This window comes from Styela clava, chromosome 4 (genome assembly GCF_964204865.1).
Source record: "Styela clava chromosome 4, kaStyClav1.hap1.2, whole genome shotgun sequence".
NCBI classification, from domain to species: domain Eukaryota; kingdom Metazoa; phylum Chordata; class Ascidiacea; order Stolidobranchia; family Styelidae; genus Styela; species Styela clava.
The window spans coordinates 7246212-7272241 of record NC_135253.1 but is presented as its reverse complement, the minus strand read 5'-3'; the positions used below and the strand labels follow the sequence as shown (position 1 = coordinate 7272241).

Below are 26030 nucleotides of genomic sequence, written 5' to 3'. Positions count from 1 at the left end.
ACCACCTTACGGTTCCATTTCATTTGAACCCATGACAATTGCACCTGCATACTATTGCACCTATGGATTTTTTTTTGTTTCACGGATATTTGAACCCATACTCACCCTAACCCATGAGTTTTAGCACCCACATATAGATTGAACCCGCGAATATACGCATGGGTAAATGTACGTGGGTTCAAATGTACGGTCACCCCACCTTACATATTGTATTTTTTGCACCCAAAAACAGAACTTGTGCATCATGTGCAATGTACATTTTATTTTTCCTTGTTTTTGGTTCATTATTATTTAGTCACAAAGGCATTGTCTGCACGCTTAAGAGATGCTTTGTTAGATGATCATCTTAAAAGACATATTTCTCGTAAGCTTGAAGTTGGAAAAAACTCCTTTTCATGAATAGGATAGCAAGTAAAATTCAAAGGCATTGGTTGGGCTTTTTAAAACAATGGATGTTCCCAACCTCAAGTAACAAAAATATGTTCTTTGAAAATGATTTACCATTGAGCTTTCCATGAATTACTTGTGATAAAATTGCAGAAAAATTATTGTGGGCATGTCATTCCCAAATGGAAAAACATAGAAACGGGATACTCAGTTGTGTAAGAAGTCAGTGGGGCAGAGTTTTTTATTACCACTGTCTAGTCCAGGGCTACTCAACTGGCGTAGCGCGGTCCGAATCCGGAAATTTCGAGTATTAGATTTGGACCGCACCTAATTATTTATTTTGGATCATTAGCCCCACTTTTTAAGTTTCGTATTATAAAATGACTTTTATAGTTTTGAATATAACTTAGGTAATGAAAATGACTAGGCCTATAACAACATAATAAACAATCTTGTTTAGTTAATAATCATTAGTTGACGGAGGAAGTTCGCGTTTAAGGATACCGAAATATAATTTCTGGAAAAACGGGACCCAAATAATTTTGAAGTTTTGTACCGGTACGGTATGCGGACCTTCGGTTAACCCTGGTCTAGTCTACTGAGCAGTAGGCATGTTAGCTTAGGTTTTTTACCAATTCCTGTCAACTGTGGGGCAGTCCTATTATAAACTAAGACAAAAAATAAAAGACACTCCTGAGAGATACATATATTTCGGAAAAATGACAGCAAAAACAGGTGGAGTCCGATCTCTACAAGATAGTGAGATATTTTATGCAAGATTGCAAGCCCGAAATTATATCCAAATTCCAGCGATTCCCGCCAAATCAGTTAGGCCTTAAATACCTAACATAAAATATATAAAAATTACCAAAAATAATATTATGTTAATAAATGAATTTTCTCACCAAAACTTTCATGTACTTTTCCCGATCAACGAAGATATATAAATAAATACGGCAAAGGCTGGAGCGATTTACCGGAACAAAAAAAAATATAGAAGCTACGCGTGCTAATAAAGCCCCGATGTTTCGTCATCACGTATTTTAACGTATGAAAAATTTCGCTGATAGGGGACGTTATCGTTATCACTGCTTTCCTATGTGTTATTTGTTGTAAAATATTTCTCTGAAATGGTCTATCGATTTAACTTCTACAATTCGTTCTATCTTTTACGCAGCAGAAGTTATATATAAGTATGCAAAATCGGCGAAGATAAGTTGTCCATTGGTAACAAGTGGAGCCTTATGTGCATCCGTACGTCAAATGTCCCGCGTTGCGAGTTTGTTTTGGTTGATTTTTCCAGCAGATAGGCCTATGCATAGGCTCGCCGTTCTCGTTTTATCTTCAATGAGTCCAGGGATAGGGCTATGCTACATGGGGATGTGTTCATTGTATTGGTTCAAGTATGCGCTGTACGGTAGACGTTACGGTATCAGGTAATGGTCAGCCGATTTATTGCATTTCGGGGAAACGAAAAATCTATCAACACATACCGTACTGGTACAGTGGTACAGACATAGACTACGGTACGGTACCTACATGCTTCTAGAAAATATAAGTACCGTATAATTTTGATGAACAATGAATGTCATATTTATAATGCAATGTTGGTAATTTTGTTGATTCAAATTAAATGTAAATAGGCCAAACCTCAATTCTCTCTTTTTCTGATTTTATCAGTAGCTTGGTAGACTAGTTTATATATTTCCCCGGCAATGTCCCACCTATACCTACAGCAATAGGAATTCAGGATGAATTTAGATTAAAACTCTCATGATTTCTGTCTGATAATGTTATAATATTACTGTAAAGAAATAAGTCGTGTTTGCATTATCTATAAAATTTTAAAATGAAACATTTGACTTGAAATTATACAGATCTTTATACAGCGCCATAATTTAATCCAAAATATTATGGAAGTTGACACTGCGACTGAAATTCCAATTGTTACGGAGAATCCGACAGATGCTTCTACTGAAGAACCTGGTGTCTCAGTGGCAGATGCAATATTACAACAAGCAGTAGAAGATGAATCTGCTGTTTCTGATACCCCGATAGCAATGCTTGGACAAACAGATGGTCAGGAGCCAATGGACATACTTGAGAACCAGAATCAACTCACCAACAATGATGCATTGACAGATGAAATCCAACATGAAGAGATAGCAGAACAGAATGAACAAGCAGTGATAGAACCTGCTAAACAAGTTAGTAATTGTGTTCATTCAATTTTTCCAAGAAAGTGTTTCAAACTTTTCTTCAGTCTTGTGTAAAAATTGTCATAATATTTTTCAGTGTATATGATACTCTATCATATTTCCTATATTAGGAATTTTCAACGTTATTTGTTCGTATTGATAGTTTTGATATCAACAAGTATCACCATTTGTTTGTGATTTGTCAACAAAATCTTGAAGTGGCAGAATTATGCTCAATATTGTGTTATAATTCTGCAAGTTCGATTCCATTGCTTCTTATACTTGATAACAAACCTCTCTTGTCAGAATTCGATTACTGTGTTTCCCCCAAAATAAGACAGAGTCTTATTCAGGGATGGCCAATTCGAATAAAGTATTCGAATGTATTCGAATATCTCGTCATTCGAATATCGGAATTCACGTTCATAAGAATATCGGATATTTGTGTGACGTCACACATTTTCGACGCCGCTTTCGAGACGTTTCCGTTGAATGAAAACATTCTCGATAGAAACTTGCGCGTGATTGTTTTCATCACTCATCAGCGAAACGTGTTATTTAGGCCCGTAAACGCCTTTACGATTGTGTCATTTACTCTAAAACGAAAATTTTCCACAAATTTGTTCCAAGATAACCATAACATTTATTTTATTTTTGTACGCGCACGGAATTGTGAATCTGGTAAATACGTTCATCGGCGGCGAGTTTCTAACGACAACGCAACTTTTTGATTGAAAAGCGGCAATTTAGAATACTGAAAATAAAACCGTAAACAATGTAAGTTTTATTGAGGCCGCGAAAATTAAAAAAACTCTTTTCTAGGCAGTGAAAATCGCAAAATTTCGTGTGCCTCTGGCACACATGTTTGGTCGGCGTTTAGAAACATATCGTCACTAATTGAGGGAGGGATTTGCCTGATTATCCATTACTTTAAATTGCCGTCGAATATTTTCATGTTAACACAATACAAGGTTTGAAACGCGACTTTTTCCCAGGTTGTGAGGATGTATATAATATAATTAATCTGAAGTATATTCAATCAATTTTATTGTGATGAAATAAATTTTACTCTAGAAATATTACAGCATTATTATGGATTTCTCGAACAGTTTTATCTAAAAATAATCAGAGTTTCGGCAGCATTTCGATCGAGCGGAGTCACTGTTAACAAGTACATCTAAATATTTGCCAATTCGCAAAATACGGATCAAAACAATATTTAATCGGACAGTTTACCTCACGTTTTTATTTTTATGACCGCGGATTGCAATGGTATATAAGAGTGGTGAGGATTTTATTTTGTCGACGCAACCGCAGGTTAAATTGAAGACAATTAAATTAATAAAGCAAGACATTTTAAATATGCCCGTGTCGGTCACGAATTCATCACTTTGCACAACGGAAAAATATATATTCGTTGTTATATTATTTGTTTTAAAAGTCGAGGTGGCATAATCGCGGCGAAGAATATGTATTTTTAATTTACTGCTAAACTTTATATGTATACTCATTGTATGAAATGAATTATACTCTACACTTAACAGGATTTTATATAATTATTTGAGATTTTTCTAACGGCGATAAGGAGTTGGCAAGATTGCAAAAATACGTATTAAAATTAAATACATCAGGCAGTTTATCTCGTAATTTTAGGTCACAGATCGCCGTGGACCAAATAGTAATGCTTTTTTCTTTTTGGCGTAAGAAGAAGCAACCGCGAGTTACGTTGGACATATTAAATTAATATATAAAGATATTTTAGATCTCGTAGTTGTCATGGATGGAATATTTTACGTAACAGAATGATCATTATACGCTGAAAAGACGGCTCTTTTAACGAGCGCGAAATCGCGGTGGGTGTTACAGGCGGCAGTGGGAATTTCCGATTTCGAGAATCCTGGCTGCGCGCTGGCAGTTGTGGTCATCTATTCTCCACTAATTTATTTCTAATTCCAAACACAACATTATGTTACACATAATAACAATATACTGGTAGGTAGTAGAATACCTCAGGCCTAAATATTAGAATTTTTAAAGGCATAATGGATTTCCGATTGTTGTTGCCTGTATTGCCAATAAATTTTATTACTCTCAGAAAATATACACAATTATCTGAATACAAGTAGTATTTTTGTCGATAGACTTGACTATTATCGTAATATCATGGTACCAATGATAGAAAGCGTCAGACAACTCCTTGGCTATTATTTCATATGGTCATTTGTACAAAGTGATTAATGTTAATAAACTGACTGTGTCACAAGTTGCTATTATTTTTTATTGATAGCTATAAACTATCAATTACTTTGTGTACATATTCTGTTGGTTTGTGGCTTCATTCTGATATTTCTATTGAAGTTTATTCCCTAATTTACTGGGTTTTAATCAACTAAAACAAAAATGTGTTATTTTCGATTTTAGAATGTATTCGGAATTCCAGATTCGAAAACATTATTTTAGAATGTATTCGGAATAGTTTAGTATTCGGAAATGGCCATCCCTGGTCTTATTACAATTTTTTTTTCGAAAAATAACGCTAGGGCTCATTTCGGGGGGATGTCTTTCATTTTTATTACGAAAACAAAATTACAAAATAGAGAATTATGAGAATTTCTACTATACAAATAATCATTTAAATCGTGTGGAGAGATTTTTTGCTGTCGGCTAGGTCAAAAAAATGAGATTTGCACCATCGACGAGGTCTTATTCTAAGGCAAGGGCTTATATCATTAGACTCATTTTTAAAATTCAGGCTAGGTTTTATTTTCGGGGAAACACAGTACTGCAGTATATAAACACATAATACAATACCATGCAAATCATACATTTCATATATTGTTTTGATGTTTTATGGGATAATATGTTTACATCTATCTTGTTGAATATTTTCAGTCCAGCGATTTTAATCTGGGTGTTCCTGGGCTCAACTTTTCTCCAAACAATGTAAAGACAGCAAATGATGGTACCAAGATGGTTCAGATTCATCAGTCTCAAATTACGCCAGAACAGCTTGTAGCATTGCAAAATAATCCTAATATCAAGGTATGCTTGTTATTAATTTTTGGTTATTGACTGGTGGTTGGGAACTTGGGATACTCTTTTCTTCTAGCAGAATTTAAGAATATTATAAAAAACATCATTCCTATTGGTAGAATGATCATAATATTTGTTCTTTCAACGATTTCAATTCATTCACCCTATTCTTACTTTCGTTTCTGGAATCATTGCAAAAACTGTACAAAACCCTGCATTCAGTGAAAAATCGTTCAGAAATTGAATATTGCTGTTTTGCAAATAAATTTGAAAGTATAGTCAAGTTTTATTAAAGTCAGTAAGTTTGTTTTCAACATAAGCTATATTAGGATTCAGAATCGTAATTTTAGTCTATATACGTGACAATGCCACGATTATCTTTCTTTATACCTTATTTTTATGTATTATTTCTTTCTAAATATCAAAATTGTTATCATTGGCCATATAATGGATTATGTTATACATTTATTAATAACTTGTAATGTATTTTTAGGTTGTATTTCGACACGTTCCTTCAGGGAAAAGTTATACCAAACCTCCTCGTCATTTGCTACCTCCCGGATACTCAGAACCGATCAGAAAGCGTAAAGCGGTTTATACTGAAAAAGAATTGGGATCTGATGATGTTTATAGCTTTGATGAAGGGGTCGACACTGCTGTACCAATAAAAATGATGAAAACTAATGATAACAGGTACCTTATGTTTTTCAAACTGAGAGATCATTTACTGGCACTTCTTGAACTTTTTATTAGTGATAGATAGATTTTTTGCCGAATATATATTTCATCTACTATTTACTTGACTTTAAGACTTGCATGACTTTTGTCTTGACTTGATTGCGAATCAGGGTTAAGGTGTTATACCCAACACTCAAATGGGATATAAAAAGTTGTTATCATATTTAATTTTTCAGGGCGAGATACAACTATGGAGGATCAGCTAAGGGGAAGAAGGGACGACCACGAGTTGTACCTGATGCTGCTACTTACTCATCTATGTATTTGAAACCACTAAAACAATCTAATCTTCCAGCTAAAGTTATTCTCACTGATTTACTTGGAAGGATCAATAGTCCCAATGCCAAAAAAGAGGTGAGATGTCGCATATCGATATTCAATTCAGTATGAGTTGACGCTTAAATTCAGTGTTATGGACCACATTTTGAAATGAAATATTTTTAACAGATCATCTCTTTAACAAATTTGAATTAGTCAAGTTTGGGCTATTTGTATTTATAAATATACCTAATTTGAAAATGCCTTCCTGTGAACAAATTAATTTTATGGCACTAGACTGGTTATGTCAAATTTCATTTTAAAAGGTAATTAGGGCTTCCACTTTTGTCCTTATCATTAAGGAGGGTTGCTACATTATTCAATATTTCCCATACTCCCGTCACTCTGAACAAAGCCGGGTACAAGCAGGATTAAAAAGGATTGAAATTTTTAGGTGTTTTCGCATTTCTTTTAATGAAAATTCTGTTATACAGGTAAAGCTTCACACATCCCAGATCAATGCTGAAGTACTAGCAAATATGGATCTAAATCCCTATTACAAAATAGTTTTGACAACTAAACAAGAACTTCCTCCTCTGGTTATCGAAGACGTCAGTACAGAAGAAAAAGAAAGATTGGAAAAGGAAGCGGAACGTGTTAGGAAGGAAGAGGAAGAAAAATTAAAAGCAGAGGCGGAATCAAAAAAAGGGCAAGAGGTGATTGAATGTGTTGAAATTATTACTTATCGATTTCAATCGGTAAGTACCGTATTTCTCCGTGTATAATACGCACTTCTAGTTCCGGATTTCATCTCCAAAATTAGGGGGTGCGTATCATACATTGGTATAAAAAAATTTCAAAAAATCCTGATCGATATTTTACACGCAATTGCCAAATACACATGTTTCCTTTCCGTCTTATTTCTATTAATTTTATGTGACGAAGTCCGTTATAACCAGATCATGCTTGTTGCAGTAGAATCACACCCACGGAATGGACTATCTTGTCTAACAAAGGACAACGCATCTATTTCAATAACTAGTGTATATAAGTGATAAGAACGTCACTTTAAATCGATAGTTTAATTGTTGTTGTCGTCCAGTCTGGTGTCCGTCATTTCTGTTTTGACCAATCGACAAACCTAGCGCTCATAAATTTTTTTTTCCAACCATTTTCAAAATGCTCTAAGGTAGGTAACAGCACGATAATTCAAAGCCGGGTAACAGTACTCCGAGATTGACAGACACAGACCTGTCGATGTCCTAAACACTTGAAACATATTATTAAAACACAGTGAAACTTGCTAGGCTGGCTTCTCGAAAATACCAAATGCGGTCGACGCAAGTGACCGAAGTTACTGACTGAATTCGATCGTGCGTATTATGCATGAACCTTGGTAATTTCATACAATCCACACCCTAGTAAAGCCCTGCGTATTATACGCGGGTGCGTATTATACATGGAGAAATACGGCATGTTGATAGGTATTTGTCTGTCTGTCTGTCTGTTAGATGCACGCAGATTTTGTATGTGCATTCATCATATCTCGGACCAGGAGCCTATTGATTTTGGGCGAATTATGTCATATAATAAGCGAGTTAATAATTAATTAGTGTTGGGACACGCGGTGTTGCTTGAGGTTCAGAGAGGAGAAATCGAAACCGATTGTGTGCGTAACAATGCCATGTCTGCGATGCTGTAGAAACCGCAGTTTCTGTTTTGGGGGATCCCCTTTTTCGTACAATTGTGTGTGTGTGTGTGCGTAACATTGCTCTGTCTGCGATGTTGAGCGATTACCGGTAGGTATTTTGGTTACACATCGCTTCAACATCACTGAAATGAAATCGTTGTATAAAGCCAATTCGGATACAATCGGAACCATCCTTCGTATTCTATCTTTGCATTTGACACAAACTATAAGGCTATAGGATAGTCCCGCATCCGTCGTATACTATCTTTGCACTTGACACAAACTATAGAGCTATAGTCGACGTTCGCCATAGGGCATAGGCTATTGGCTGAAACCAAATCTAATACTTCACCAAAATATCGCTTGGCTGTGGTTGAATAGCCGTCGCAATTGTGGTTAGCGCCGTTGTACTTGACACAGAATATAGGATAGTTGGCGTTAGCCATTTTTGGTGGTAAATTGGCTATTGGCTGAAAACTGATCAAAACGATCCAGTTCTGTGTGTTTCAGCAGGATAAATTATTCAGAATGTGGCCAACCAATAATGCACAATTTACGAGAATAAGTCATGTGAAATCGTACTCTGCCAAAATTGCCGAGTTAAATATTGAACGTGCGGAATATCGATAAGTCGGCGGTCTCCGATCACTATCTCGTTTACACATTGTTGTGAAACGTTCTGTGGAGTCGAGAGTTTTGCATGCTTTTATGGATTGTTCAAAGTCACCGAATCGATTTGTATTTTCTAAATCCTAATTTCCATACTTCAAATGGTGGTAATCAAAGTAAAGACTTCGGACGAAACTAAAAGATCATTAATTTGACAAAACATTTTAAACAGCCAATTAATAAGAAAGGATTGCATAAATCAAATTTTAATCAAAATTCAGCTTTGTCAGATTTGGGAAATGGAATCGAAATTCAGCCAATAGTTGTAACGCTTTTGAGTTAAGAGTCAGAGTTGAGTGTAAATTTTTTCTGTCTTCACAGCGCTGCATTTGAGTGTAATTTAAATTTATGCACTTTATGTATTGTAAATTATTTTTTTATTATTCTTTTTACTGAGATTATCCTTTAAGCAAATATACTAAATTTCCCAGTTGATAAAACAGTAACAATGTTGAATTGTTCACTTGAATTTATATATTATCTTATCATACTTAGGCTGCGAAAGAAAAGGAAGAAGAGGAAAAAGTGGCAGAGACCATTGATGAAAAAATGGAGCAAGAGGAAGAGGAAAAAAGGTTTGTCAATATTTGTGGTTATTTCTCTGTATTGCAACTTATAATGTCCATGGTGGCGTAATGGACTTTTATTTTACTGTTAATTTTGAATGATTGTTTCAAATCGATTTGTTTTACAATTAAGATATGATATATGCCAAATTTCACATAAATCTCGATTTAATTTCAATTTTAATTTAATTTCAATTTTTTATTTTCTATGATTATCTTACTGACTTTCAAACTCCACTTTGAGTTGACTAATTTAAATTTTTAGCGCAGGTTCTATATCAGGGATGGCGAACCACTGACCACCACGTTCTATTCTTGACCCGCCGAGGCACGAATAAAATTAAAAAAAAATGTTAACATATCAGTGATCAAAATTGATAAAATCGGCCTTAAATTAATCTAACAATAACTAAACTATTGTAATGTACCGTCAGTTGGTCAGTCAGGGCTGCGATCGCTTTTATTCAAATTGTTAATTTCTGGGTCGATATGGTAATTTTCAAAACCCCTAATGTTGGATGCATGTCTGCACCGCTGTGTAACGTTATTCAACTATTGGCTCTGACATCGTTTATGACATACCAATGCAATTGATCTGTTCATTTCTCGCAACGCCTCGTCTCTTTCGGGGGTGCATGTGCAGACTGTTTTAGGGGTTGTTCGAGAACTAGATGCTACTTTGCATTTTATTAGTTTCTACAATAATGTTGAGAAAACAAATTCTTTCAGACTTGAAATAAAAACCTAGAAATCTGAAATAACAGTGGGGCAGTGTTAAAGTGCATCAATGTGGTTGAAAGTTGATGAAAAATATAACACTATCAGAGCGGAATTCCCTACAAACTCGTTGAAACCGTAAAATAATTTGCCGCATCATCCTAAACGTTTTTTGGTAATTCATATGCCTGTATTCATACTCTAAATGGATACCAATACGTTACAAACTTTGCTACATACTTGTTTCTATGTTTCTTCCAATATTCAATAATTTTCTATGTACTTCAGGATTGCAGAAGAAAAGGATAAAGAAAGAAAACAGAAAGAAGCTGAACGTCTGAAAAAAATGAAAGAAGAGGAAGAAGAATTGTTAAAATCAGTCATGCAAACGCAAACTTCAAGATCAGGAAGAGTAAGAAAACCATCAAGGTATACTTTTGCTCTGATAATTAGTTCGTTCACAGTTTTTTTTTTAGTACAGGTTAAGGATTTGAATTGTTTACTATTCGTACGAAATTTCTAAGTCCAAAGTTTTCCATTTTTTGTGAACCATCACAAGAATGATTGTTATTTTTAATTATATGAAATTCTATTATTCCACATTGGATTTACTGACATAACATAGTCATATTTCATTAACATATGTGTAACCTTTTTAAACCAGGTTCTCTCTTGATATTGCTCGTCTTACAAAACGAAAGAGTGTTGGGGTGAGTGGAGAGTCTTCCACAGATGATAGCGAGCAAGAACCTCAAAAGCCTGCAACTCTAAAGTCAGCAAAGAAAACGCCAGGCAGAAAGTCAAAGGTTGCTTCAGAACCAGAGACAGAGCCTGAATCAACACCTAAGAGAGAGAAAACGCCAGGAAAAAAGTCGAAGGATACTCCAGAAACACAGCCCGAACCATCACCAAAGAGAGAGACCAGGCGTAGTAGGAAAAGCGTCGATCCTAGAAACGATAGTAATGATAATAAAGACTCTGACAAAGATGATGAAAGTGCCAAAAAAGGAAAGAAGGCTGATACTCCGAAAAAAGGGAAAAAATCAGATGTTCAAAAGGGAGAAACTGATACAGAAAAAGACGATAAAGAAACTGAAAAAGATACTGATGACACAAAAGAATCTGGAACAGATCCAGAGGAAAAGGCAAATGAAACTACAGACAATAAAGAACAGGAAGCCATTGAATCGGAAAAGGAAGAAAAAACTACAGACAAGAAAGAACAGGAAGCTACTGAATCGGAAAAGGAAATAACTAGTACAGAAAATGTTGAACCTATTAAGATAGAAACTGACGACGTTCCTGATAACACAGAAAGGAAAAAGGATGATGATGTGGTTTCTGCTGAACCAGATACATCAACAGATGCTACAGAGACTCCAGCTATAGAACAGAAAGTAAGGGCTTGTTGTTCGGTGAACTAGTACTGTTGAATTTAGCTCCATTGTCATGTTTAAAAACGGAAGCAATGAAATTTTACTATTCCATAAAGTTATTTTCTATGACAGTGGTTACCATGTGGGGGCTGTGGCCCCCCAAGCGAGTCCACAGAGGTGGGGCCACAATGATAGGCGCAAAATTAACTTTAATGAAATTTCGTTTGTATACTTTGCCCTTAGAAGAAAATTTCATGTTCTCCATAGTTTCATACTAGAAATACCACTGAAATGATGAACACGGCAGCCATGAGTGCTAAAAGCCTCCAAAAAGGGACCGCGAGGCATAAAAGGCATGCTATGATTTTGATGTGGTATTTTTCAAAATAATATGAATTAGCAATTCTAGTATGTTAGACACTAAAAATATTGTACTCTGCTAAATGTTGTTTTATGTGTATGCAAAACCTCAATAATTTAAAGTTTGTAAACCCAGCAAATAATCTGTTCACAATATGATAAACACTGCTTTTCCGCCTGTGAGTAAGGGTGTTCACAAATATGGTTTTAAATAAAAAGTTATGACATTAGAAAAAATCAATCTCACTCATGGGTTACTAATATTTAAAAAAAAAAATTGAAGGTTGGAGCATTGTGCTGAGTGTTACGAGCACACTTGCCATAGCACCTCTGATTTCCTAGCGTGGGTTCCCTGATTCCTCACCATCATAGGGTGGTTCTATGGCATTGTCCAATACAATTAGACGATATTATAGGCTTTCTCCTCTCTCATGATGAATACGAAAATTCTATCTTAAAATTTGTGCCAAATTATAGTTGTATATCAAACTGAATATTTTTAATTTAAGACCGAAGATCCTAAAGCTATGGAGGTCGATGAATCATCAGAATTGAAAATAGAGGAGGAGGAAGAAGAAGAAGTAATAGACAATCGATATAGACTAAGAAAATTATTAGAACAGTGTTCAGCAGAAGAAATCAGAAGTGTGATGCTTCCCGAAGCTTTTGAATCTATTAATATGGGAGATTTCTTGCTTTATAAGGTTGGTACAATTGTTGATGAAAGATACTTTCGTCACTGAAGTGACTGCCAATAGACTTGGCTCCATGATTGACTTCACTCCAGTCCTGGATGACCTGTGACTCGACTTAGCTTGGGACTCTTGGTTTGTGGCACCTCCTATTCTTCAAACTGACAATTTGGACGATGTTTTTTGCGCAAAGAAATCTTATTTAAAATTGTGTGTTACTGTTGGCACAATGCAAAATGTTGATATTTCTTTCTTTTTTACAGTCTGGTCAAATGAATAATGACAGTGGAAAAATAAGTTTTCCTCAATTATACAAGCAATTTGAAACACTGCATAAAGCTGCGACAAAAGAAGCAACGAGATATAATACGTTGGTCGGAAGAGCAAATAAAATAGGCGGAGACAAAAGAATGGAAAAAATTGTGCTAATGCCTGTATACAATATGAATGTAAGTATTACTTTATATATATTTGTTTTTATACTGTGATAATATTTTTACTGTAAAGACACTTTTTTCGTTTTTAGTAGCCAATTTACTATACCTTGCTTTGCTATACCTTGTTTCGCCAAAATCACATTGGCGTTCTTGTTTGGGAAAAATCCGTTCTATCTGCCAACCCTACAAATCGTAACACGTCGCGCGCACCTATCACAGCAAACGGCTGCTGAAGCAAATTAGTTCGTTTAGAGTTATGTGCTTATAACCTGAAATTTTAGTTTAGAGTTATGCTTGTGCACGTATAAGCAGATCCCCTAGTTTGGCAACTTTTTTTGAGTTTATACTTCGCTTATATGCGGGGATATACAGTACTTCTAGTTTTTTTAATCATCGGATAATAATAATAACAGATAATTTACTGGAATTTTGCAGTATGAAGGAAGTATATCAATGAACAGATTGTCATTTATTGTTTCTAAAAATATTTCTTATGCTATACTGTATTTCCAATTTGATTTGGATATATTTTCCAAAGCATTTTCATTCATTACGGACATCCCATAGTAAAATCTTTCATTTCATCATTTTCAGAAATTTTTATTTATGCATTATTCTTCATCTAGGCTGCTAACTCACTGGAGATCAGTAATTCAAGCATTGATGCTCACATATGTGGGATTCAGAAAACAGTAACGACACAAATGATCGCAGCCAACTCATTTTTTATCAAGTCGAAAATGGAAACACCTAAAATAAGATTAAGACTTCCAGAAGCTACTGGTATTACTTGATTCATGTTTTTGATGCTTCTTTACTCTAGGGAAATTCAAAGATACTTGATTTTGCTGCTTTATATAAGAATGCTAAACAACTTCATATGTAAAAAGTGTTATAAAATTATTCGAGACTACATATTCTGTGCGACCTAGTTCTATTATTCCATCTATGGTATAAAATATTTGTGACAATGTATGGTTCATAAACAATTTATTCAAAGGAATTTAAATGAAATATACATACCGGTACATGCATATGTTGATAATGCAGAAAAATTATAATAACTATTCTTTTGATTCATTTTCTATTAATGCAATTGTGACAGTTGAATGAAAACAATTTTTAATTATGCTGTCAGAAGTTGGTTGTACTAAATAATAATATATAAATAAAAATTTTCTTACTTATTATTCTTATGACTTATTTTTCTTTTTAATATTTTAGTTTTATCTTGCTGACAACAGAACTTTATATCTTATAGCACCGAAACCTGTGAAACAAAAACAGAGACGCCCATTGTTCACCAACCATCATCAACAAAGATTTGTGACGAATCAGAGGCAAATTGAACCAGACAGCACAACTCCTGATAAACCGAACAGAGCATCAAATCATATACAGAAGGCTAGATACAATCATAGTAATACGAATGGAATACAGGTAAGTAATTTATGACTGAGATATATCTATATCGCTTGATTGTAATCAAAAATTTCAATTATATTTATTTAATTCAGGCTCGAAAACTAGCTTACCTCGATCAGTCCAAAACAACAGGTCAGATTTCATCGACTGGACAAAATCACATGGACAGTACAACATCTTCAACATTGACTGGAAATACTTTCCAAATACCAGTAGAGTCCACCAGTATCTTAAAAGCAGATGCGCAGACTTTGCAGGTACTTGCATTATGGTTCAATGGTAATGAGACAAGATATAATATCCTAATGATATCATCCATCTTAGAATATGCTTAATGTATTGTGTGTTCATGCTTAAATTTGTTTAACTGCTCTTGTTATTTTTTCTTACTTTATTATTACCCCAAACCATATATTTTTGGTTTGGTCTCCTTTCTAGTTCTCTAAGTTTTAATTTTTTTGATGTCTGCCTATTGTGCACTGCTCAGTTTTGGTCTTAGTGCTTCGCTAAAATGAGTAGATCATAGTTTGATTATTAAATAAGTTTGTGCTAATTTTAAATCTATTTTTGTCTATCTGAGTGATGCACTATTAGGTTACTTCGCAATCTTGAAATTCTGGATTAGTTTTTTTCTTATAGCCCTCTAAAAAATGTGTTAAAAAACTGTTTACATTTGATCTTCTGTTCATAGTCTTTGTGATTGAAATTCCCTAATGCCCCAGTTATTATATTTTGTAGATGTCATCAGCATCTTCTGTCTTGGAACAATTTCAAGCCACAGTGAACGCACATCAACAAAGTATTGTATCCACAACTGAAAACTCCTCCCATGCCGTTCCCGAATCTATCTCTCTAAATCCATCTACTGGGGAGATATTATCTTCTGCGAATGACACTGCAAGCACTAACACGGTGTCAGAAACTACGACTGCACAAACTGAACAATATTTTGTTGCGGAAGATGGTGTTCCTGTTTCTGAGGCCTCTATTACTGAAGGTATAATTATACAAGACAGCATTTTTCTTGTTTGCACCAGATTTGTTTTTTTATGCGTTTACTTTTACGTTTACCATTTCTACAACTTGCGAAATTTCATTAGCCTCTGTAATAAATTATTTGGGGTTCGACAATAAAGAAATAAACTCATAAAATTGAACTCAACAATTATTTAAAACAATCTAATTATTGTGCTGCTCCTGAACATTAGAAAAAGCTATTTTTATACTGGGGAAAATGCATCAAATGTTCTCTACATCAATGTGACGGTGATTCTGGCAAGGCTATGCAAGGCTCAAAAATATTTGGATTCCATCTTGGAGCGAAGATTATTACATTGAAAGCATAGATCGAAAGTGGAAAAGAAATCAATCAGCCATAAATTAGTGTAATAAGTCTCCAAATTACTAACAAAATTTTCATTCGCCTCTGAACTCGAACAGCTTCATTTGTTACCCATTACAGAAATTTTATTTACTCTTGGCTGAACCATTGACCCGATAAAGAACATGGCTTTAAATAGCAGAACTGGTAGAGAACACGATATTAGACTGGTGATAAATTTTATAATCTCATTTCAGGTGCAGCTGGTGAAGCCGGGAAGCAACTTGTACCTCTTGGCGATGGACAATATGTTGAACTACCAGAAGGATACAGTTTAATCCAAACTGATGAAGGTTATATCATAGGCCAACCAGGAAGCACTTTCACACAGGTGAGTTCTATTCTATGTTGGGTGCTCCCAAAGTATCCGTACCAGGTTAGGGTTGTCCAGGTTGTGCGTCATCTTGCTACGAATACTTCCGGAGCGCCCTATGTTGTCCTCAAGTACAGAAAGATGTTAATTACATTTTTGAAGTGTTGATTTATTATCTGCCAAAGCATGCAATTGCTTAGTTTTTTATTTATTTATCTGAGGTTTATATATGTGGGCTGATTTTATTTTAATAGGGAGAGGATGGAAACGTTTATGTTACAAACAGTGATGGCACTACATCAGAAATTACACAAGAGGTAATTTGATTCTTGGATATCATATTGCATGCATAAAAGTTATTTTGTTTATATCTCTATCATTACGTCTTAAACATAGTTAACCTCATTGACAGCTTGTGCCAATTATGAGATTCAATCTTTTTTAAGTGACTTGCTCATAAAAATTTTTTTATTTTATGTATGGTTATGTATATGTCATGATGAAAAAAAAATTGCAAATTGAAAGGGATTTGCTGACAAAAAACACTAATTATTGCATTTGGCTGCGCTGAAATAGTGAAAAATTCGTAGTGCAAGACTACCCATTGGGGCCATTATCCTTGTTTATGTTGGTAATAGCTGTTCCAAGTTCTCCACAAGAGTCTTGCTGGTGCCCACGTATGAGCTGGTCCAGAATTTTTTAGACAATGGCTGAATTGGGAAGAATGAAAGAGCATATTAACTCTTTAACCAACTAACGCTTTGGACAGGTTTGATGGTTGTATATTTTTTGTCAGCAGGATGTTGCAGCCGGAGGTGAAGGTGTGAATGTGGTCGATCAACTTGCAGAAGGATGATTTCAGCAATTTCACTTATCGATCAAAATAGTATGTTGGGTGACAGCCAAGGATAAACTATGTGCCTGCAATCGACTATTTATCAATGAATTACATCCATGTTGTAGTACGAGAAATTAACGAATGAAGACCATTTTTGATGCAGGATCATCTGCTGTCATATACTTGAACTTAGTGATAATAAGATGATGATCTGAGACCTGAATTATTTTCATACAAATGTATCAGGCCATGTTTCTCACACAGTAAATGATGGCAATAGTTATATTCCGTAATGTCATATCATATGATTTTGGTCATGGAACAGGACATTGATCGCATGTCTTTTTATTTTTAGAGTTTGAGTCGTTTTTTAATCGATTTTTTTTTAATCATATCAGGTTATCATGAATTGAATATCAAATGTGTAATAGCAAAGGGGTTCCCATTCTCATTGACAAATGCAGAGAATTCTCACAAGTTACTTATCATGACCATTATCAAAAATCGGCGGTAAAAACATTAAAACGATATAAATCTGCATGTCCCAAACTCAGCGATTTCAGTTAAAGTAAAATTAAAAAATTGCGCTCCTAGAGAAGAAGTTTTCATATAACTCCAATGCCAACAAAAACATTAAATAATTCTAGAATCTTTCATGAAGGTACGTTTTCATGTTAATGGGACCTTTCCTAGTTCTTTGGCTACTTAGTAACTATGAACAATTTCAAAACAATGTCATGAACCCAGATGTAGTAATTGAGTATAGTAGAAATATTTGCCAGTTAATTTTCTACTGTTGCTTATGAGAGTATAATAGACAGTGAAAATTGGTGTAAGATGGTTAGCGCAAATAGTTTATTTTGACCGACCATTCTAGCTTTATTTGCCCCAAACTAACTTGACTTATCGCAAAGTGTGAATATATCATCCTGCCTGAATTATTTTCAAATGGTCAATCATTTGAGTTAATCTGCCACATAATATATATATATATTAAAAGTGAGGTATCATTGTTTTAATGGTTTCGTTTTTAGAACTTGAACTGATTCACCATGTCCTGGTTGTATAAAGTTGTGTTTAGTTGCATTTTTTCTTAATTTTCACCATGTGTATTAAATAAACAAGTTGTATGTTTTCAGACAAGAAAATGCCGATGATTGTTTTTAGTGATTGATCTTGGGTTCATGATATGAGGTGGAAAAAAGTTCGGATATTTGAATAAAAATTTAATGAAATCTTCCAATCTTGCCTGATAGGTAAAATTTTTAACAAATAAGTGTCATAAAGCGGTAGTGCATAACATGTATTTATGGTGTGTACTTCTTTGCATTGAGGAAGGGTATGAATATCATTAAAATAGATAACCTGAATTCATTAAGTGGTAATTTGCAAGATTAATGATAGCACACCTCGTGGTTTATCTGGCAACTGCAACCCTTTTGTGACAGACTGCTTAATTTTAGTGTGAGAAGGGGTTGGCAAATTCTTTGTCGCTACAGCCCTATTTATGCAGAAAGTGATGGGCTGATAATGGTTTCCTCTACTAACCCATGTTCAATTAGGAAATTGGCCCAAAAAGCTAAGGCAGTTGGAATGAGTGGCTTAAATAGACCATATTCTCTGTTCTTCCTAGTTGCAAAATACAGAAAACCTGGGTGTACATTTTTAAGATGAGGTCAAGCATGTTTTGGTTGAGTATGCAAACAAAAACATCACACTGTAAATCAGCATCTGTACAAATGTTGTTAGTCAAAAAAGTCGGGTAAGGTTAAGATACCACAGCTGACAAAATGACAATTTAAGCTTCAGGATTCTACCGCCTGACCCTTGACTAGTGTTCTAAGCTGTGAACAAGCAAACACAAAATATTCATTAAAAAAATTTTATTTGGATTATATAAATATGAAGAATTAACGCAACTTTAGACGATAAGTGGTATCGTGTTGGTAATGAATGTATAGTAGTATAATACTGCAAAATTAAAAAAAATTCATAGAACTCAGTAATATATTTTGCGATGAGCACCCTCAATTAACAATCATCCTCTTGTGGCATGAATCAATATATATTGCACTTTATCCATAGCTTATTTTTAATATAAAATTAACGTAGTGGTTTTATTGGAACCGTTATTGCCATAAATTTAGTTCATTTAAAACATATGGTATAATGGTTGTGCACACTACTCCAGAAAACATGCTTGTTGAATATTTATACAATAGTTCAACCTTTGGATGCCTTTTTGCCTGAGTTTTATCTTCTATTGAAACTCCTCTGATAGATGCAAAAAATCTTAAGGATATTTTCCGAAATATTACTGAAAGAGAGATTGTTGCTAAACCACCCAACGCAAATTTTATCAGAGCATCCTTCAAATCACAAGAAGGAATTGGTAATAATTTATCATCAAATATATAAGGCTTATGATACTCGTATAAGTGTTGATGAATGCTCCATCTTGATCCAATCAAAAAACCTAGAAAACAAAGAAGAATTTTCAATTACAATTGATAGACTTTGAATAAAATTCTTACGACTTTTTATTCAGGCACCTAAGTGAGCATGATATCTCCATGCTTGGTAGACGGTGAACAGATTAGTCTTGTCATTATCCAAACAAATTTTACCAAAACATACAGGGTGTAACTAATTAGGGAAACCAGGCCCGAACTGGTAATACTCAATTCACTTTAATATCTGCACATATGTTGAGATAGCTGTATGAAGTCTTCTGAGGAATATTGAAAAATCTCTTCAAATGAGATAATAACCAGCTAGTTCACGCAGACCTGTTAATGTAGCCTTTTTCAAATAAGGGAACCTGTTGTTAGTGAGGTCGATAAGAAGAGATAATATTGAACCCTATCACTGAATAAAATATGTATTACCTGTACAAAATCCCATAATTTCAGCCTGATCTCCTCTTGCAGTGTTCCACCTTGGTTTACCAGTTTCTGGGTCAAGACCAGAATCCAAACGAAAAATCAACACGGAGAGTAGCCAACTTGCAGCAGTCATTCCTGCAGTCCACAAACTGTTTTCAACCAGTTTTTCGTCGAATGAATTGACGGTTGAAATAGAAAAATATAAAATGCCTCCAGCTCCAAGTGAACCAACTAATACTTGCTGAATTTGGAATGAATAGAGTTACTGCAACTTATGACAAATTAACAAATGTTAATGGCTGATGGCAACTAATTGATTGCTAAGAAGGATTCACCACCACCACTTGGAGAACAAAACAATAAAAAGATGACTCTAAAAACACTTTAGTCATTTAAACCCCATATAAAGTATTATGATATAAGTATGGTCAATTCCAAATACGTTGCTATCTCGATTGAATTTCTTATTATCATCAGACAAAAAAATATCAACATATATACCGAATAGGATAGGATTTACAACAATGGTTATCATATGGTGAACCACGACCTCTCGTCCAGTTACCAATTCATATCGGGTATGAGATTAGACAGTTATTTGTTTTCGGAAGCATGGATTTCGGTGAGGCTTGACAAAATTCGGGCCGGGTCGGACCTGAAATGTCAAGTCGGGCTTCTCTATCGCTGACTTTTTTTTTAAATGAGGCGTTTTGGCTACGAGAGACTGCAGTCTGCAAAAAACAGAAGTCATCGACACGACACAATTTCAGGTTTACTTCGGGCTCGGGACTGCAAATCCAGTTTATTAGTCAGGTTTAATACCCACAGGGCTGGGTCGGGCCGGGCTGAAATTTTTGGGCCTGATCTTACCTCTAATGTAGATTGTGAATCACCAATGTTTTTATTATAATCTCTCTATAATATGTGATTTCTGTAGACTGCTTCCATAAAGGCGTTAATTAATAAGTAATAAAGATAGTAATTTTACACACCCAGACGCTATGCATTCCAAGATAAATTCGACTTGATGCCACCAGTGTTGTCCATAAAGTAGCAGCTATTAAGCACTTTCGATCAGGAATCTGTAATAAAAAAATAGAATCTCGATTATGATAGACAAATTGCAGTAGAATTTGTATTGTTTCAATGTAAATAAATACTGCATGTTCTCATCACTTTTAATTCATCGTTTTCTCTGACGGCTGAGATAATGAATTGTTCAAGACTGCCTTCATTGATGCTAAATTTTTGTTGGTATGTGTATGACAGCTGATTCTGACAGACTTTGCCAAATGAAATTCAGGATTTGACTTAGGATTAATATACGTGATATTTATCGGCCAGTTGAGAATAAACTATTGATTAATATTTTTTTGATATTTTCTATTTCCGTGCATAATACCAAGACCAAGTTGGACATTGAAAATGCGTATTATACACAGAGAAATACGGTACACCTTAGAAATAGATTTTCAATTACCCATATTTAATGGAATGTATACAGATATAACTTAATGACGATAACAAGAATGTTGTAGGTGCAAAGGTCTGTTTTTGTTTAGGCAATAATTTTATGCATTTACACTATAATGCTTCAATATAAAATCAATAAAAAGTGATCAATGTTGTATAATTAATTAAAAAGAAAATCATGGATGGAGACATTAATAAATGAGGTGAAGATTCATAAGTGATCAATGATGTCTCATTATAAACCTAATTATTATAAGTTGAAAAATTTTCATAGAATATTAAATTAGTTCAAAATTGGGGTTTAAAAAGTTGTCACTATAAACAAAAGAATGTGTTCACAATCCAAATGATTCACCTGATATATTTGTCTTGAAAATGCATATAAAGCGAATGGTGCAACTGTACCAGCCATTGTATGAGTCGATGGCATTCCATATTCAGTTACATACATTTCTTCTAACCGTATAACTGGTGGAGATGATGGCCGAGTTTCTCTCAGTATATCCTGTAAAATTTGCAGTAAAAAGATCCATCATATATATATATTTGCATTGTCAAAAACAGTTAATTAATTGAAGCTATAATGAAATTAAATTTACCTTGGAACTTTGCCCAATATACATCACTAATGCAAGTTTTGTCAAAGTTTTTCTCGCTACACCAACATTGATCATCCAGCTACAAATAGGCAGAAATGCGTAATAAAATGGTTCTCCAGCTAAGTGTGATCCAATCTGCATTGCATAATATACTATCTTATTTTTTATAATGTAATCATCAGGTATAATCTCATCACTTTTTTTAATATCATTGTTTTGAAGTCGTTCTGCTGGAAATATTGGGTCATCAGGGTCAGAACATCTCCATTGAACTCCACAAAAACGTTGAAAATATGCTGTGATGTGTGGGCTAGAGAGGGATTCTATCAAGCTTTTCATAACTGTAGTAAGCTAAATATGTAATATGCCAAAATAAAGAACAGAGAAAGTAATTAATAAAAAAGAAAAATGAATGCATAGGGTTTGAGAACATTGCATATACAGATATATGTATTCATTCATGATACACCATTCGGTCGTTCTGCAGGGTGCATATACATATATCAGTATATTGATTTGTTTCGTGGGGTGAATAATGTCCACGCATTTGGTGATCAGTCTTGAATGCTTGATTGTGTGGGGAATATAGGTATAGGATAGCCAAACAGGATCCTACCCCAAGATGGCGGACTTAGAAAAGGGAGAAAGAAGTAGTCAACAGACAACTTTGGCGCGGCGGTGTGGCTCAACGGGCTAAGCGTTAGGAATACGCTCGCCACCGCACCTCTAATTACTCTGCGTGGGTTCGCAGGTTCGAATCCCATGCAGGGATGGTTATGTGCGAGAGGATTGCTGGACTCCTCGCCGTCGTTGGGTGGTTCACGTAACCGCTGGTCAGTTACGGCTTCCTCCACCACCAAATCCATGCTTCCGGAAACAAACAATATATAACTAATCCCATACCCGACTTGGAATGGTAACCGGACGAGAGGCCGTGGTTCGCCTTATCGGCTTTCCTCTCCCCGGGATAAATATGTAAATCCTATCCTATCCTAACAGCGATTACTGGATTAGTTCCTAAACGCTGACGCGCATAAAAACTTCAATGCAGCACCATACTGCTGTATTAAGGTATGATGAATAGATACGTCTGTAAGTGTAAAATCACGCGAACATCCAAGGCAACCAGGGATGCGTCTTCCCGGAACATTGAACCTTAGGATGATGTGCTAACCAAAAGTGCAACAGCTGACGACCTGTTGCCTGTTCGACTAATTGTATATTTTCCCCGTCTTTCAAAAGGCTTCACATGCAGACATATTGCTAATATAACTAAATAAATCTAATTCTAGATCAACTATTTTTAAATCGATGCGTATTGCCAAACCTGACCTGGGCCGAAAAAGGCCATGGTTCACACATGATTTCTGTGATTATCACTGGACCAGCCTCGACTTTTCCTACATTGCACTACAATGCAGATTGCAGAGTTCGTTATTTGAGCTGTTTGTGGTCACAAACAAGCCAGGCATAAATGTTGCCAAACACTTCAGTATCATTTTACTTCCTAATTTTTCACAAAATCAGGTTTGCAAAATAAATTTCTGACCGAGTTGAAACAACCAACTACGCCAAAAACCCACGCACAATATCAGTTTCTCAGCGCTGTCTAAAGAAGTACCAAAAACGATAACGACAGTCCATGGCCCATGGATAAGAATAATATAGTTCTATACCGCATAAGTGCATCAAGCATGCTTCCCATGAGAATCATTCACTCCAGAAATTAGCAACGCCGCGAGAAGCTGCCTCACAAAATAAAAAATAAATCAGATATAATTGTTTGACGTTTTTATGGGGAATCCTGAATTTGAATTCGACGAAATTTGATGGCTATATTAAAAGAACAAGGATTGCTCTCACTTTAAACCAATGTAGTTCACCACCTACGTGCATACTTCAGAAAAAAATATATACTTTCCAATTATATTTGGTGCTCAATTCAATACATTTGGCATTCAATACATCTTGCGCACCAGCCACCAATTTATCTAGATAGTTTATATATAGATGAATGAAAGTGGCCCAGCGCACCTCTTCATTCATCCAACTTGATGCTATTTTTGTTGGTTAATTTGTCATTATGTAAATTGTACATTCGCACAATTTCAAAATTGCATATATATTGCAAATGCAAAAATATTCTATATAAATTTATAGACTCCGACACGCTTGGCCATTGGCCATTTCTTATTTATACTATAATATTGTTCTGTTTCTTGAATTGGTATTGAACTTGGGAATCCTTTATCCTATTACCATTATTAATATGTGCGCATTCTCCTAAATTATTATTCTCTCTGGTTTCATTATATTCCCTTTGTTTGTGTGAATGTATAACAGAGTAACAATTATTAACGTATTTTAGACGGATGGAGATATTTGATTTGCACCACTTTTGGAAACTTTTTATTTAAACCTTGCCCGTTTTAAGCTTTTCCTAGGTTTTGTTTACTCCACGGATTCCGTAACAAGTTTTAATTAGTTTCGTCCGTTATGAAGAAAATGGGGCGCTCCAGAAGTATGTGTACCAACAGGTGGTAACTAATTTTGTTCGCCCACTTGGAAAGGGACTGAAACCTATGGGCAGAGGAGAATATCGTAATAAAATTATGGCCTAACCCTAACCTGGTACACATCAGTGGCGGCGCGTGGTCATTTTGACAACCGGGGCAAGCTACTGCGGGACCAAGTCACCCCCATCTACGGGGACAGGATGAGCGCTGTAAGTTCTCCCATCATTTTATGAGTATAAAAACCATTCCATCGGTAACAACCATGAATTGGCAAAAGCGACAATTTTTAACGATAAGAAAGTGTCTTTAAAACCGGTCCAAGTCAAGGGATTAATAAATATAGACATAGTTTATTTTGAAATCTCTTTCAAAAGGAAAGGCAATATTTACCCAGATAAATACAATGACATATTAACAGAAACTTCGGGAAAGCAGACAAAACCTAAAATAAGGTTTAAAACGTTACTATGAAGAAAGGAAAGTTAATGCAAAGGTTTCTTGGAAGCAAAATGCTCAACAACGCGCTGATTAAAGTCATGCATCCCAGAAATAACGTCTCTGTCAATGGATAAAACAGCCAAGGAATTTAATCTATCTTGCTTCATTGTGTTTCTGAGATACGTTTTAATACGCTTCAGCGTGCTGAATGTTCGCTCTGCGTCGGCGGAAGAAATAGGCGTCGTCAAAATGATGTCCAGAAATTTTGCAGACGCCGCAAAGGTAGTTACTAGAGTGTTATCTATGAGGAACCCATAGAGCGCGCAAGTTGATGTGATGTTCAAAAAAGTTGGATTGGTGTATATACATCGCAATTCATTTTCCAATTTACCCACGTTTATCATGGGGTAAAATTTGGAGACAGTAGCCAACAAATGGATGGGAAATTGACGTGCACAATTTTGAAAAATTTTTGGGGTTCATCAAAGAGAACGCGGCAAGGTGTTCAGTGCGCAGACGATCGCCTATTTGATTCACCAGAATGTCACAGCATTCCTTTGCAGACAAAATCAAACGCTGCGTTGTTTGCCCGCGGCGTAAAGAAGCACTCCATGTGTCGTATTTTATTGAATCCCGGATACGAGATACAGCATCGCAGAAGTCTGAAATACACCACTGCACAGACGCTCCATCCATAAGTGTTGACTGCAATGCGCCGTATAATACATCCACGTGATAGAATATTGTGGAGAAAAAATGAAAACTCACCATCTTCTAGCAGACGCTTTAGACCTGCCGCCTCCCTCACAGAGCGTTCGTCCCAAACCGGAGAGCTCTGAATGCCATTGAAACACTCAATGAGCTCAGACCTAATTTCGGACACGCCCTGCACCACGCGTGATTGGAAGTTCCAACGTGTTGGTGCACAAGCTGGGAGACGGCGGCTACATATCTGGCGAAGGAGGTCATAGTGCTTCGGCGAAACGGAAAAAAATGAAGAAAACCCCGAAACATTTGCAAAAAATATACGGACGAGAGGGG

General features: G+C 35.3%; 2 protein-coding genes across 3 annotated transcripts; one reads left to right on the top strand and one right to left on the bottom strand.

The window, feature by feature from the left end:
• The first annotated feature begins 1696 nt into the window (after positions 1 to 1696).
• Positions 1697 to 18230, top strand: LOC120325728 (uncharacterized). Of its 2 annotated transcripts, XM_039391852.2 has the most exons (18): positions 1697 to 1823; positions 2265 to 2594; positions 5478 to 5627; positions 6112 to 6311; positions 6533 to 6710; positions 7109 to 7330; positions 9469 to 9548; positions 10545 to 10685; positions 10921 to 11653; positions 12502 to 12696; positions 12948 to 13133; positions 13748 to 13904; positions 14383 to 14561; positions 14639 to 14803; positions 15285 to 15543; positions 16125 to 16258; positions 16495 to 16557; positions 17037 to 18230. In XM_039391852.2, exons 2-18 carry the CDS (start codon positions 2301 to 2303, stop codon positions 17094 to 17096), a joined length of 3396 nt encoding a protein of 1131 aa, XP_039247786.2. In that variant the 5' UTR covers positions 1697 to 1823; positions 2265 to 2300; the 3' UTR covers positions 17097 to 18230. The 2 variants fall into 2 exon arrangements, with proteins under 2 accessions (XP_039247786.2, XP_039247787.2); XM_039391853.2 differs by lacking the exon at positions 1697 to 1823 and having other exon boundaries at positions 17040 to 18230.
• A 716-nt stretch (positions 18231 to 18946) lies between these two features.
• On the bottom strand, positions 18947 to 22397 carry LOC120326238 (sphingosine-1-phosphate phosphatase 1-like). The gene is made up of 5 exons (XM_078111705.1): positions 22036 to 22397; positions 21792 to 21941; positions 20956 to 21045; positions 19967 to 20204; positions 18947 to 19554 (listed from the first exon to the last, which is right to left on the bottom strand). Exons 1-5 carry the CDS (start codon positions 22372 to 22374, stop codon positions 19208 to 19210), a joined length of 1164 nt encoding a protein of 387 aa, XP_077967831.1. The 5' UTR covers positions 22375 to 22397; the 3' UTR covers positions 18947 to 19207.
• Positions 22398 to 26030: the final 3633 nt, after the last annotated feature.

Bases quoted from the DNA above. Each gene is read 5' to 3' on its own strand.
- LOC120326238 (XM_078111705.1), bottom strand. From the start codon at position 22,374: ATGAAAAGCTTGATAGAATCCCTCTCTAGCCCACACATCACAGCATAT. The intron at 21,942-22,035 runs GTAAATTTAATT...CAAATTTTACAG, and splicing joins ATATTGGGCAAAGTTCCAAG to GATATACTGAGAGAAACTCG. The intron at 19,555-19,966 runs GTAATACATATT...TTTGTTTTCTAG, and splicing joins AATTATGGGATTTTGTACAG to GTTTTTTGATTGGATCAAGA.
- LOC120325728 (XM_039391852.2), top strand. From the start codon at position 2,301: ATGGAAGTTGACACTGCGACTGAAATTCCAATTGTTACGGAGAATCCG. The intron at 10,686-10,920 runs GTATACTTTTGC...TTTTTAAACCAG, and splicing joins AGAGTAAGAAAACCATCAAG to GTTCTCTCTTGATATTGCTC. The intron at 11,654-12,501 runs GTAAGGGCTTGT...TTTTAATTTAAG, and splicing joins CTCCAGCTATAGAACAGAAA to ACCGAAGATCCTAAAGCTAT.